The 14615-nt window shown below is 51.7% G+C and overlaps 4 protein-coding genes across 4 annotated transcripts; 3 read left to right on the forward strand and 1 right to left on the reverse strand.

Moving 5' to 3' along the window:
• Window positions 1–262: 262 nt before the first annotated feature.
• Window positions 263–4304, forward strand: HNWD-pc5 (HNWD NOD-like receptor pc5; the record flags this gene model as incomplete). The annotated part of the gene is made up of 2 exons (XM_062883886.1): window positions 263–2506; window positions 2562–4304. 2 exons carry the CDS (start codon window positions 263–265, stop codon window positions 4302–4304), a joined length of 3987 nt encoding a protein of 1328 aa, XP_062741972.1.
• A 4231-nt stretch (window positions 4305–8535) lies between these two features.
• QC762_504167 (uncharacterized protein) lies at window positions 8536–8943 on the forward strand (the record flags this gene model as incomplete). Its single annotated transcript, XM_062890840.1, has 1 exon — window positions 8536–8943. The coding sequence occupies one exon, from the start codon at window positions 8536–8538 to the stop codon at window positions 8941–8943; it is 408 nt and encodes a 135-aa protein (XP_062741973.1).
• A 1137-nt stretch (window positions 8944–10080) lies between these two features.
• Window positions 10081–12545, forward strand: QC762_504170 (uncharacterized protein). The gene is made up of 2 exons (XM_062890841.1): window positions 10081–11127; window positions 11203–12545. Exons 1-2 carry the CDS (start codon window positions 10494–10496, stop codon window positions 11892–11894), a joined length of 1326 nt encoding a protein of 441 aa, XP_062741974.1. The 5' UTR covers window positions 10081–10493; the 3' UTR covers window positions 11895–12545.
• QC762_504173 (uncharacterized protein) lies at window positions 12023–13085 on the reverse strand (the record flags this gene model as incomplete). Its single annotated transcript, XM_062890842.1, has 2 exons — window positions 12023–12665; window positions 12760–13085. The coding sequence occupies 2 exons, from the start codon at window positions 13083–13085 to the stop codon at window positions 12023–12025; spliced, it is 969 nt and encodes a 322-aa protein (XP_062741975.1).
• Between the last annotated feature and the right edge of the window lie 1530 nt (window positions 13086–14615).

Raw genomic sequence — 14615 nt, forward strand, 5'->3', positions numbered from 1 at the left:
CGCTTCTCAACAATCACTCGGGGCAGGTAATTCTTGTCTATATCTGAGGGCGTATCCTGGTTTCAGCTACTGATTTGTTGAGCCTACTAGTTCCGTCCGTCTCCCGCGCACCTGCTCGGCTTTTCCCGCTGTCGAATAGTTATACGGGCAGACAACAGATTCCTTTTTGACTGCAAAGGCCTAAGGCAGCCAAAGAAGCCTCGCAAAACCTTGCATAACCATTTTCCATGCTACGAGAGCTGAGCTCGGCGGTTTTTCGACAATGCGCCTCCTGGAGCGCAATGATACCGGCGATGTCAGTTTGACGGGTGACATTCCCGACAACCAGGTCCCACCGTATGCGATACTTTCGCACACATGGGGCGACGAAGAGGTCAGCTTTAAGGATATAACGGACGGTACACACAAGAACAAAAGAGGCTACTCTAAGATCCAGTTTTGCGGAGACCAAGCCGGGCGTGATGGACTGAAATTCTTCTGGATCGACACATGCTGCATCAACAAATCCGACTGCGATGAGTTTCAGGAGGCTCTCAACTCCATGTTCCGATGGTACCGCAATGCGGCCAAATGCTATGTCTATCTCACAGACGTCTCAACCTACCAACAGGACGCCGACAGCAATCCCGGTTGGGAATTGGCTTTTCGGAAATCCAGATGGTTCACTCGTGGGTGGACCCTCCAAGAGCTTATTGCGCCAACAGTTGTTGAATTCTTCTCCGAAGACCGCAAGCGCCTAGGAGATAAGAAGTCTCTCGCACAGCATATTCATAACACAACTGGCATTCCTCTACGAGCTCTCCAAGCCAACAAATTGTCCGATTTCAGCTTTGACGTACGCATGTCGTGGATTAAACACCGCAGCACGACGCGCGAAGAAGACAGGGCTTACTGTCTACTCGGCATCTTTAACGTACAAATGCGGCTTCTATACGGCGAGGGAGAAGAAAGAGCATTTGAGCGGCTGCGAGAGGAAATTAGTAAGCATGATCGCTATCTGTCTAGTCTGCATTCTACCGACCCGCGCTTTGATAAGAAGCGTATCGAGGAGGCAAAGGGTGGGTTACTTAGTGACGCTTACCGCTGGGTTTTCGACACCCCCGACTTCCGCGTTTGGTATGACCAGTTAGAGAGCCGCCTTCTCTGGATTAAAGGAGATCCCGGCAAGGGCAAGACCATGTTGCTCTGCGGCATCATCAACGAGCTGGAGGGTGCCATTGTTGCAGACGGGCACTGTCGCAACTTGGCCTATTTCTTCTGCCAAGCTACCGACTCGCGCATCAATAACGCCATTGCCGTGTTACGCGGCTTGATCTACCTTCTTGCCCACCAGCAGCCACGTCTTATCCCCCACATACGCAAATACACGGATAAGGCTAAATCGCTCTCTGACGCAAATGCGTGGTTCGTCCTCTCGGATATTTTGGGGGGGATGCTAGGAGACCCGAACTTGAAGCCAACCTACCTGGTCATCGACGCTCTGGACGAATGCATGGGTGACTTGCCAAGACTTCTAAAATTTATCGTCGACATGTCATCTACGTTTCCTTGTGTCAAGTGGGTCGTCTCTAGTCGCAACTGGCCGAACATCGAAGAGAGCCTAGAAGCCGCGGAAAAGAAGATAAGGCTCAGTCTTGAGTTGAACGAAAAGTCTATCTCCTCCGCTGTCAGCACGTATATTCAGCATAAGATGGATGAACTAGCGCGGAAAAAGAGGTACAACGACAGAACAAAGAACGCTGTTCAACACCATTTGACCCGCAACGCAAACGACACATTCCTCTGGGTGGCTTTAGTCTGTCAAGAACTTACGCATGTTTCACGATCGAGGGTTCTCACCAAGTTAAACATGTTTCCACCTGGTCTTGATTCTCTCTACCAACAAATGATAGATCAGGTTCGCCGCTCGGATGAGCCAGATCTCTGCAAACAAGTTCTGGCGATCCTCTCCATTACTTACCGGCCTATCACGATACAAGAGCTAGCGGTCTTCGTGGATATACCCGAGGGCATCTCCGACGAACTGGAATTCATGACAGAGATAGTAGGACTCTGCGGCTCTTTTTTGACCCTTCGAGAAACCACCATCTATTTCGTCCACCAATCCGCAAAGGATTTCTTACTGAGAGAAGCAGCTCATGAGGTTTTTCCTTCCGGTATAAAAGACATACACCATGCCGTCTTCTTGCGATCGCTACACGTAATGTCCGGAACATTACGACGCGACATCTACAGCCTTGGCGCTCCGGGATCTTCCATCGACGACGCCAAGCTACCCGATCCAGACCCGCTAGCCGCACTATGTTATGCTTGTATCTACTGGGTTGATCATCTCTGTAACGGGCAGGCGAGCGACGATAGCAAGCACCCAGATATTTTCCAAGATGGTGGTATCGTCGATGGCTTTCTGAGACAGCATTACCTCCACTGGCTTGAAGCACTTTCACTATGTAAGAGCATGCCGCAGGGGGTACTTTCAATGGCAAACCTCGAAAGCATTCTTCAGGTAGGCTCTACCCAGTGATAGTATCATGTCATTAAGTGGTCTAACAGGAGATTAGTACAGGTCGATTACGTCTCAATTACCAAGCCTTATCGCTGACATGCGTCGATTCGTATTATACTGGAGATGGGTTATTGAGAATTATCCTCTTCAGGTATACGCTTCGGCACTTATATTTAGCCCCGCCCGAAGTATAACAAGAGGCCTATTCAGGCAGGAAGAACGGAAGTATATTACTTCGGGGCCAATTGTAGAGGATAATTGGAATGCGTGCCGGCAGACGCTCGAGGGGCATGGCGGTTCGGTAACGTCGGTAGCGATCTCGCCCGATTCGAAGTGGGTTGCGTCAGGATCAGGCGACAATACCATCAAGATCTGGGATGGGGCTACGGGGTTATGTACGCAGACGCTCGAGGGGCATCGCCACTGGGTTACGTCGGTAGCGATCTCGCCCGATTTAAAGTGGGTTGCGTCAGGATCAGGCGACAATACCATCAAGATCTGGGATGCGGCTACGGGGTTATGTACGCAGACGCTTAAGGGGCATCGCGATTCGGTTACGTCGGTAGCGATCTCGCCCGATTCGAAGTGGGTTGCGTCAGGATCACACGATAAGACCATCAAGATCTGGGATGCGGCTACGGGGTCATGTACGCAGACGCTCGAGGGGCATAACGATTCGGTTACGTCGGTAGCGATCTCGCCCGATTCGAAGTGGGTTGCGTCAGGATCATACAATAAGACCATCAAGATCTGGGATACAGCTACGAGGTCATGTACACAGACGCTTAAGGGGTATGGCAATTGGGTTACGTCGGTAGCGTTCTCGTCCGATTCGAAGTGGATTGCGTCAGGATCACACAACAAGACCATTAAGATCTGGGATACGGCTACGGGGTTATATACGCAGACGCTCAAGGGGCATCGCGATTGGGTAACGTCGATAGCGTTCTCGCCCGATTCGAAGTGGGTTGCGTCAGGATCACACGACAAGACCATCAAGATCTGGGATACAGCTACGGGGTTATGTACGCAGACGCTTAAGGGGCATGGCCATTCGGTCACGTCAGTAGCGTTCTCGCCCGATTCGAAGTGGGTTGCGTCAGGATCACACGACAAGACCATCAAGATCTGGGATGCGGCTACGGGGTTATCTAGGCAGACGCTTGAGGGGCATCGCGATTGGGTAACATCGGTAGCGTTCTCGCCCGATTCGAAGTGGGTTGCGTCAGGATCACACGACAAGACCATCAAGATCTGGGATGCGGCTACGGGGTTATGTACGCAGACGCTCGAGGGGCATGGCCGTTCGGTCACGTCGGTAGCGATCTCGCCCGATTCGAAGTGGGTTGCGTCAGGATCAGGCGACAATACCATCAAGATCTGGGATGCGGCTACGGGGTTATGTACGCAGACACTCAAGGGGCATCGCGATTGGGTCACGTCGGTAGCGTTCTCGCCCGATTCGAAGTGGGTTGCGTCAGGATCACACGACAAGACCATCAAGATCTGGGATGCGGCTACGGGGTCATGTACGCAGACGCTCAAAGGGCATCGCCATTCTGTTCAGTCGGTAGCGTCTTCCCTTAACTCGACGCTGATTGCATCCGAATCAGATAATGCCAACCCCCCATGCTACGGAATAGACTCAGACAACAGGTGGATTACGAGGGGCTTAGAAAACTGGCTATGGTTGCCTCCGGAATATCTGCCAGAATGTTTAGCTGTAGCGGCATTAACGGTTGCTATTGGCTGTTCTTCGGGGCGCGTCCTAATTCTGACGTTCACGACAGACAGCTAAGCTGATCTCTCTTCCTTTCTCTCTCTCTTTTTTTTCTATCCTAGCGTGACACAGGAGGGATCTGGGGGTCTCCATTAAATTATAGCCCGTTATAATTGTCTAGATCCTTCTAGATCCCGCCTCTTTCATCAATTCGAGTATCCTGTTTTGTCCTGAAGACAGGTGGCTCCACAACACTTTGTAGACACGTTATAAAGTTATGGCCCACTCGAACAACTCGAGATCGAGTTAGGTGGCCTGACGTAACTCTAAGCGCTACAACACGCTTTATTCGGTCGTGCGGAGCAAAGTTTTTACGTATAATAATACTCTTTCAACTAACTCACGAGGTAATTATATCTCAAGGAGACAGCACAGAGGTCATCACATATTTCTTGGACTACGCTACTTGGAGAAAGAAAGTTGAGCGTCACACCAGTGCTATGAAGTTCAGCCCCATGTTGGAGGGTCAAAGATATACTCTGTGGAACGTATGAAGTCATTCCTTCACACACGGGCGACGTGGCCTTTCAGGGAAGTTTTTCAAAAAAGGTGATCAAGATGACAATTCCTCCCTTGATGACGGAGTATGGCTCATGCGAGGACATCATAAAAATCTTCGTAACTTCCCAGCCGACATCATTTGACTTGCTAGAGCTACCCAACATTGACGAGCTAACACAGAGAACTGCCGGGTACAAGATTAGCCATCCTAATACCAAGTGCATCAGAAGCGCCATAGCTTATGGAGCTGCCAACTACCACACACCCATTCCAACTGGAGGTCAACCACGGGGTCTGGCGAAGAGGCTGGCGAAGGCCCAGACTAGCAACCTCAGGATAGTGGCCGGAGCATACAAGGCTACACCAATCAGAAACTTGGAAACCGAAACTTGGGTGTCACCACTGGACCTATACCTCAACGAGAGACTGGCAGACTTTGAAGCCCGGCTTCAGAACTCGTCCTTGCACAGTGGGCAAGGACCAGATGCATCAAAACACCCACTAGGGCAGCTCGTCCAAGAAGCGTGCAGTAGGATATACCGACGCTTCCAAAAACGGAGGCCAGGCCGAAGATCCACCCACCCGCAGGAACCCACGGTCATTGAGAGAGCTGTCATCACCATCAACAAGTGGATCAGCCAGCACCAGAGCCAAAGTGAGAGCCAAAGTGAGAGCCAGGGAGAGACACTGGTAGAGAGCCGAGGAGAGATCCCAGTACCCACGACAGAAGCAGCACTCTACCAAGCATGGGAAAACCATTGGAGAAAGCAGGTCGAGGGCCGACCTGCCAGGATAGCGGATGAAGGACCACCAGAAATGCTTTTCACAGACAAGACCCTGAAGAGACACAAGGATTTAACCAAAGCCCAGAGCTCTCTACTAGTCCAGGCTCGTACAGGAGCAATAGGTCTACGGGATTTCCTATTCAAGCAGCAAGTCCCATGCCTAGCCACTCCCCATTGTACTTGCGGAGAAGGCCGTGAAACAGTCGAGCAGCTCGTTATATGGTGCCCAGTACCACCGAAGCCTAGAACCTTGCCAACAAACACTATCCGCACGCACCGAGATCTTAGCCTCGTGCTATAAGGTATAGGGTCTCGGAACCGAAGGCTGTTAGGAAAGGTTCTGGGCTGGCTGATGGATTCCGGCCGCTTGATGGAATACAGCTTAGCTAGAAACCTGGAATTTGAGCAGGAGGATATATTGATAGGGGAGGACGAGGTGGACGCGGCGACCGGAGCGGAAGTCGAGGACAACTAGTGCTCAAGGCCTTGTTGGGACCTTTCCTTATTTTGCAACTATCTGGCTTTTTCAACAACTGTTTCCTATTTGTTACCGAGATAGGTTTCTCACCCGGCTCCAGGCACGGACTTTTCCTATGTAAATAGAATCAGCAGGACCGACACACTCTTTTTAGGGTAGAACGGAGTAGGAATAATGATAATAATAATAAATATGAAACGGAACTGTAATTAAGACAAGCAGTACGTTGGTTTATATGACGATTCAGCTAGGCTTTTACCTTGATTTGCAAACTAGGTATTCGAACTTAAGCTGGTTAGTTTGGACATTTCGAAATCAAGCACATTTTTTCCAAGCTGAAATTGACAGGGGGGTAGGGTGGAAGAGGCAGTGGTGCTGCTCCTAACTATACACCCCACCCAAGTCCAAAAGCGGCAATACATTTCCCTTGACCGGGGAGAACAGAAATAGCCAAACTGCAATTGCAACAAGCTCATAATAAACGGTACAAGGCAACTTCGGCCGCTGAGATCGCCGGGCTGAACGATGAGATCTACCGTTTACAGAAGGAATTGATCACCCTGCGATTTCAAAAAAGCCGCGAGCGATCGCCAAATATCAGTCTTTTCAATTCAAACCAGCAAAATACGCGAGGAGAACGAACGTCTACAGCAGGAGTTGATCAAGCGAGAATTCAATATACAAGAGAGCGGTCGTCAAGCAACAATCTGTCGGTTCCAAAACAAAGAGCTGCGTAAGGAGAATGAGCGTATCAACAAGGATTCAGACAACCTGCGATTGGATAGAGATGAGGGTCATCGACAACTAGTGACAGGCTGCGTGATGACATGGAGCGTTTGCAGAACAAATTGAATGCCGGGAGAGCGCGGGGAGATGAGGTGAGACGGTTGAAGGATGAAATAAGAAAGATTCAAGCCGACAAGGAGGAGTTGAAGCGCAACACAAACGCCATGCGTTCACAGCAAGTTGGGAGTGGAACACAAGGAACGTCCCTTGAACCACAAACGCCCCATCGACCAACCTATGGAACACAGGGAACACACCAAGAAACGGCCTCCTATGGAACAAACTATGGAACAAACTATGGAACGAAGCAAGGAATGAATCAAGGAACGAATCAAGGAACAAATCAAGAAACAGGCCAAGGACAATCCTACACAACGCAGCAAAGAACGCCTTATGGATCATCCTATAAAAGGCAGCAAGGGAGTTCCTATGGACTAACCCAAGGAACGCCGTAACCAGCACCTCAACAACCATCGCCACCTCAACAACCACCACCGCCGCCGCCTAAAGAACCACCGCCACCACTTCCCCAAGAAACACCTCAGGCAGCGAACCAAGGAGTGTCCCGGGGAGCGAACCAAGAAAACCCTCAGGGAGCGTTCCAAGAAAGATCTCAGGCAACGATCCAAGAAAGCCCCGAGGGAGCGATCCCAGGAACACCTCAGGGGGGCGATCCATGAGACATCTCAGGGAGCGATCCAAGTAACACCTCAGGGAGCAATCCAAAGAACTCCCCAAGTACCGCCGGCAGTTGAAGACAACAGAAGTCCTGCCGAGACACAAGACCTGCTGCGCAAAATCGAAAGACTACATACCCAGAAGGACAACGCAGAGCGCGAAGTAGCTCGCCTACAGTCACAACATCAAGCTGCTGAATTTTATAATCAAGAGTTAGAGGCCCAATTCGAGCGTTTAGAACAAGAACTAGCGGCCGAACGATCAAGGCCGCCTGCTGGAGTCGAGGGAGGTTCCCAAATGACACCCGACGTTGACAAACCAAACCGCACAATCCCCAATCTACAAAAGCAATTATCCGTCGAGCGAGAGGAGAAGGAGCTGAAGGAAGCTCAACGCCAGTTCAGAATTCAGGAACTGCAGGATGAAATCAACAGTCTTCGGGACAACGAGCACGAAAGCATCAGCACCAGCTCCCCTCAACCTGAACCTGGCACGACAAGTGTCAACCGGGTCACTGACCAAGAGTTTATTAGCCGTTTCGTAAACCTGCGGGAGGATATCGACAAAGTGATCTGAAACAGGGTTTGGTACGTCCTCGAGTCGCCGGCGGTTCTCAACGACCAAGAACAGCAGGATGAATACATGCCAACTCTCTACAGCCACGAAGGCTGGGCTTCGCAGCCAGTCTTGGATCGAATCAACACGTAACGTTCGACGTGGTATGAGAAGGTGTTGGATACCATTTTCAGCAGAGAAACTTACGGGCTCGAGAGTATCACAATCGAGTCTGACTCTTCAAACCAGCCGCGTTATGTCGAGTCGGGCTTGGAGGCATTTGAACGTCTGTCAGCTCGTATAATGGTATGCCTCTTTGTCCCTTGCATTCCATGTCCTTGAATCAAACAACGCTTTCTGTCTAGTTGACCCAGAAAAAGTCCAAGCCTGGCGTAGTGCCACCGTCGCCTGCGTGGGTCAATGTCAGGTGAAGCCAGCGACCCTCAACACAGCTTTCAATACACTCATGGCTGTTTCCAGGCCAGTTATCAGTTCTTCTTTGACCCAGGAGGCGGGGGGAGACTTGACACGGGCCGTCTGGACCCTTGCCGACGACGCCTTCGGGCTCAAGTTGAAGATGCGCATGTACATTCCAAAATGCCACATAAAAGAGTTTTATGAGGACGACGAGAGACCACATATGGTTCGGGACCATGACTGGGTAAAACCAGTGGCTATCGTGGGTGCTGATGATGGGCGGCTGCTGACGGAGAGAGATGAGGAGATTTCATACATGATCTTTGGTGCCTTGACGAAGGGATGGAACGATGTGTTGGTGAAGGCACACGTTGCCGTTACCGGTGGAAACGTGCAGGCGTCAGAGCCAGAGCCTGCTGCTCGTGATCTACGAGAAGACGACAACTATGACGACTGAAAACATATGCACGTAACGTAGTTGGCAGGAAGTTCTTGTTCCCAATAGATTTGCAAATGGCGCAACTTTTGCCTTTATTGCTGCTTGCCAACAGTTGTGCATTACATGCTCAGAACAGTGCTTTATCGTCCTGTTTGGCGAGAAGGAATGCCCTATTCCCATTCGTAAATACCTATATAGTCACACCCGACAATATTTTGGGCTCAGTCTGTATTAGTCTCAGAAGGTGAGCAAAAGGTGAGCGCAATGAGCATCACCCTGAGCTAAAGTGGATCCAAGGACCGTTCGGCTATACTTGCCGTAACCAAAACTAATTATGATTTCCGTTTTCTCCTTATGCGTGCCAGTAGCCCTTTATCAAACCCACTAGAACCACCATTTGTATTAAAATTGCAACTTTAGATATAGACGAACTTATTTATTTTTCTAACACAAGAAGACACTTATAAATTGCCACATTCATAAACATCTAATTAAATAGCTTTGATTACTATAATTCAAAAATCACGTAAAGACGGCAAGAATATATGTAGCAAACTACCGGTCCGTTGCCCGAGTTTCCATTTTGCCGTCCCTTTAGTGGTGGAATATATACTGTGACGAACCCCTGTACAGAACCTCTGAAAGGGATACGGGTTGAAGGTAACTTCTGACAATTGGTTCGGTGCAGCTAAACAGTGCACAACAAGATGTCTCAATGTAAACACAAGATACCGTGAATACAATCTGAATTGCATACTGCGGAACTGTCTATCTACACCAGCCAGTTCCTCCGTATATATAGACCAGTGGACCGTGGACCGTGAGCTCCGCCGCAGTCCCCGGTCCCTTAATTGCTGATGACACACTCACACCACCCTTTCAAAAGGACCACCCATGGCCAATCTTATCAGCCAAGTCCGCCAAGTCTAGGGCTGAACGCCAATCTCCTCACGGCTTGTCCCGCACTTTATGCTTGATGAACCTTACGCTGAGCCAGTATCTGTCCGCGGAGGATACCGTCCAGTCCACCTAGGCACTTCCTCGTTCGGTGTTTGTATCTGATGCCTGTGCCGCCCGCCACTTCTCACTTGACAGGGCGATCATCAGCCTTTACGGCATCAAACTCAGGACATGAGTAAGCACCCACTGCAGCATGCATGTCAACACATCTCGGAGGGGTGGTTTCATTGGTCTGACAGAATCCCCGATGCTCACATTTGCTTGGGTGGCTTTCTCCAAGTGCATCTGGATTGTCTAAACCTGTCTTGGGGGTCGGAGTGATGGCGGTGTTTATTTTGGACGAAATATATTGGTCAGCTCGTAGAGCAGGCAGGAGGTTTCTTCAGCTGAGCAGGTAGTGGTGGTCTTGTCAGTGCTTACATAGCTACTTGAGCCTCCCACGATGTCAGTTTGAGGGGATTCAGTTCTTCTTTTGTTTCTTCTCAGTTTGATAATCTGCTAAGAGCGCCTAATCTGGCAATTCGCGTGTTTCGGCACTTGCATCGAACCGACACACCTACCTACCCGACAGCTTGGGAAGGATTCTCAGATCCACCCGCCCGCCCGCTATGGACCAACGAGAGAAAGCTCTCTTCTTGGCCAGCCCCAGGGACATGGAGGAAGCAGCGCAACATGCTGACTCCACCCAGCCGCAACAACAACACCGCCGTGGCCTAAGGAGCACCGTTCGCATCCTAGGAGCAACAACCTGCCTCCTCGTCTTCCTCCTCCACATCCTCCTCCAAGTCCCGCTAACCACCACCAGTACCACCCTCCAGCCCCATCACCACCATGCCTCCAAACCCCCCCGATCCATCACCCACCCCACCATCAAAAAGCGCATCCCGGGCGAACACGTCGTCCTAGCCGACTGCCGCGACCGCAAAAACGTCGTTTCTTCCCAGATGGCCTACTACGTCGGCGACCCCGGCCCCATCCCCGGCGACGTCGCCATAGTAGAGACACCCCCAGGTCAAACCGCCCTCTGGATCAACACCGAGACCTCTGCCCTCTTCTACAACAGCAACGTCACCTTCACCGCCTGGCTCGGCCCCAAGGTAGGCGACGGGCAGTTTGCCGGGACGGGTGACAACGGCTACGGGAATTTTACTTGTTGGCAGAGGTTCAAGTTTGATCTGTATCGCTACAACAATGATACGATTTGCTCGGGGGTGTATGCTTGTAATCATGATGCTATGCCTGGTTGGTGTCCCCTCCCCCACCCCCCATCCCATCTTGATGATTTTCGGGAAGTGTACTGATGGGGTTGGGTTTCAGCGGTGTTGCCTACTCCCGGGGCGGGTTCGAGTCCGGGGGCGGGGGCCGGGGCGGCTCCGGAGGCGGCCCCAAGCGGCGGTCTCCCACAGGGAGCAATGATAGGGATCATTGTCGCCGTTGTCGGGTCAGTGCTTTTTGGGATTGCGATGGGGGTTTTCTGGTGGTACTGGCGGCGGACAAGACAGCGGCAGCAACAACAACAACAACAACAAGGGGACGAGTCACCTGAGCCAAAGACGGAGAATAATGAAGCGTCACTTCCGCCGCCGACATATGCCTCGGCTGTTTTGCCTCAGTCGCCGGCTGCTGCGCCCAAGTTTGAGCTTGCGCCGGGGACGCTGTATGAGATGGATGGGCAGTGGTACCGCGTGGAAATGGCAACTGATACTTCGAGGTATGAGATGGATGCGCAGAGTGTCAAGAAAGGGGATGGGGTTGCGAGTGGGGAGGTGGAAAATGAGGAGGGGGAGAGTCCGACTAGTTCTGCGGAGGGGAGTAATCTGTCAGCGATGACGAGGGGTGATACTGTGAGTTCTGTCAACTCGCCGGTTTTGACGCCGGTGAATGCCGAGGGGAGGGTTGTGTCGCCGCCTGTGGCCGGGATGCCGGTGCCGGTGTTGGTTCCTATTCCTGGGCCTGGGGCAGATGATAATGCTGAGAGTGAGGCTTATGTAAAGACCGGGTCTGGTTGATAATGGAAGGCTTGTGTCATTGGGATGGGGAGTACCTCAGGTAGCTAAAAATGAAAATAGGGATCTTGACACCTGCAGAGCACTAACGACATGGACCGTTTCCGGGACAGACGAGATTACCTTGTCTTTCAGTCCACCTGCTCGAAATTGTTTACTTCGATTCCTTTCAATTGTTCAACTACAGCATTCTGCCTCTTTTTGACGGCCTTCTCTAGAGGAGTTTGGCTGTCTTTGCCACCACGGAGCGATTTATCTGCGCCGCGAGCCAGCAAGAGGCGAACAACGTCAGCATAACCTCCTCCCGCGGCTCCAAAGAGGGCTGTTCTGTGCGACTTGTCCTGTGCGTTGACCTTGGCCCCCTTCAGTAGCAACTCCCTGGCTGTATCAAACCTCCCAGCCCAAGAAGGCCAGCGCAAAGGCGTGCTCCCACCCTGGTCCTTAGCATCGACCTCGGCACCGCGTTGAAGGAGGAGCTTGATCATGGACACATCTCCTGCGTGTGCAAAGATACGCAACGCCGTCTCGTTGCGGCGAACCCTGATGGAAACAGGCACGCCAATCTCCAGCAGCTTGCGCACAGTGTTCCGATAGCCCAGCTGCGCCGTGTCGATCAACGCTGCCTGCATGTGTGTGAGGGGGATCACGAGATGGTCAGAGTTCCCCAGGGTGAGCATCTTAAACATGAACTCAAACTCCTTGTGCGCCGAAGCCTCCAAGCGCTGCTCCGGAGCCTTCAGGGCAGCATTCGACGCTCTCTTTGCCGTCTCTGCCCTGGATTCATCTCTGCCAACGTGCCGTAACAGGTTAGCTCAGCATGTTGCCCGTCTTAGACTGAGAACAAGTGTCACAAAAGACAAAGCCTCACTCGAGTTGTGTCACTTGCAGGCATAGATTCATATTTCCTTGTTGCGCGGCCACCCCGCTCGGCAAAAGTCCAAGGTTGTTCCTTTTGACCACCAGGTGCAGCATGTCCTTTGCCTGCGGCCACTCGGACTCCTGCCATGCAAGCTGGTGAATATCGAAACAGTCTAGAGATGTCCCCGCAAGCGCGTGGAAGACTGTATAGCCAGCCATGTTGCCGTCGAACCCCTGACACAGCTGCATGCGGCAGGCTGAGATCTCGGCAGGGCAGTGGATCCTGCATAGGGACATGATCAAGACGACCTCCTTGGGCCCGAACGGGGTGTACATCGCGGCCAGCAGCGGAAGGTGCTTCGTGACGAAGTATGAGACGACTGATGACACGGTCTTTACGTCGGTGTGGTGTGCGAGGGATCTCCTTGGTGAGGATGCGGTGCAGAATGGCACCGACAACCCGTATATCGCCCTTGGAGGACCACTTGGTAATGCGGCCTTCGAAACGCTTCGACTGCTCGGCTATTTCCTCCGCTGAATGTCGGTCATCGCATTCTAGAGAGAAAGCTTTCGGAAGACTGGTATGAATTCGGCCTTACCGGTGCCCAATAAACTCTTGTACTTGCATGGCTTGTTGGCAGCGCGCCGCCATCCTCCAGCTGAAAAGAAGTTCCAGAGTCCCCCAGCCTGGTGATCAGATCGACTTCCACCGAGTTTCGGAGTGCGATCAGAACTTTGAAGATGCATTTAGGCCGCGTTCGAGCTCTGATGGGAGCGAAAGAAGCCGGCCAAGGGAGCTCACCATTTCCTGGTTTTCATCCCGGTGCAGAATGGTGTGCCACCCTGACGGGAAGCTAATGTATCAATGGAGAGAGTCGTTGTTCCGAGTTGCCTCGAGTTCGTAATGGCAGCGTGACAAAGCTGATCCCAAGGCCTCGACAAAAGTCCAAGCCACATTGTCTGGAAACATCACACTGTCGAAAGCCGGCAAGGACCGGGGAGTTAGCCGCAGAAACCGGGCAGGGCGACAAGCTCCATGGCGGCATGACTCACGTGTTCTTTCCCAGAGTTGCCTCCAGTTCCTTGAATTGACAGAACTCGGTGTATATCTCCATTTTGGTGTCGCTGAGTTCGTGATGAACATATTGGATAATGCGGGGATGGTCCAACGTCATGTAGCATCAAAGCTCCATATCTGTGTCCCGTATATGCTTCTCGCGTGCCCTCTGCTGTATCCATGGGGGAAACCGAATGACCTTTTTGGCAAAGTTTTAGAGCTCATCTCCGTCAGCGACCATCGTCACGCAGCCACACCAGGCGACACGAACGTTATGGCACAGCGTGCATTCTACCCAAAATACATCCCCATAGGCGGCCCTCCCCATCATATCCCCGGTCTTGGTGCTGCTGAACCCGTGGGGATAGCAACGCCCGTCGGTCCGAGGGTAGTATCTGATCATGGCTTTGCTTCCATCGTCGGTCAGTTTCGCGTCAGAGCGCGAGGATCCATCCTCTGTTGTCTCAGTTGTCTCTTGCGAAGCGTCGAAAGGGTAGCTCGCTATCAATACCATTGACCGTTGATAGCGGCCCCTTTTCATTCATGGTTAGAGTCGATTGGATTGTCTCCACGTAGTGAAACGGGCGCCTACCTACCTACCCACCTGGAAAGGTACGTGACCTGTGTGATCGTCGAGATGAGACCCTTTTCTGGAGCTGCTGAACTTGTGTGCTCCAATGTTCGGTTCCTTTTTTTTTTTTTTTTATAGGTCTATTTTGCCTCTCAGGTAGGCGGTGTTGGTTTCTTCCTCGCCTGGCTCTTCCATGGGCTTTTCTTCTCCTTCATCGGTAAGATGAGTTAGTACGCTC

This window comes from Podospora pseudocomata, chromosome 5 (assembly GCF_035222375.1).
Source record: "Podospora pseudocomata strain CBS 415.72m chromosome 5, whole genome shotgun sequence".
In the NCBI taxonomy this organism is placed as follows: Eukaryota; Fungi; Ascomycota; class Sordariomycetes; order Sordariales; family Podosporaceae; genus Podospora; species Podospora pseudocomata.

Excerpts from the sequence above, each read along its gene's own strand:
- QC762_504170 (XM_062890841.1), top strand. The coding sequence starts at position 10,494 with ATGGACCAACGAGAGAAAGCTCTCTTCTTGGCCAGCCCCAGGGACATG. Across the intron at positions 11,128-11,202 it reads TAATCATGATGCTATGCCTG|CGGTGTTGCCTACTCCCGGG; the intron begins GTTGGTGTCCCC and ends GTTGGGTTTCAG.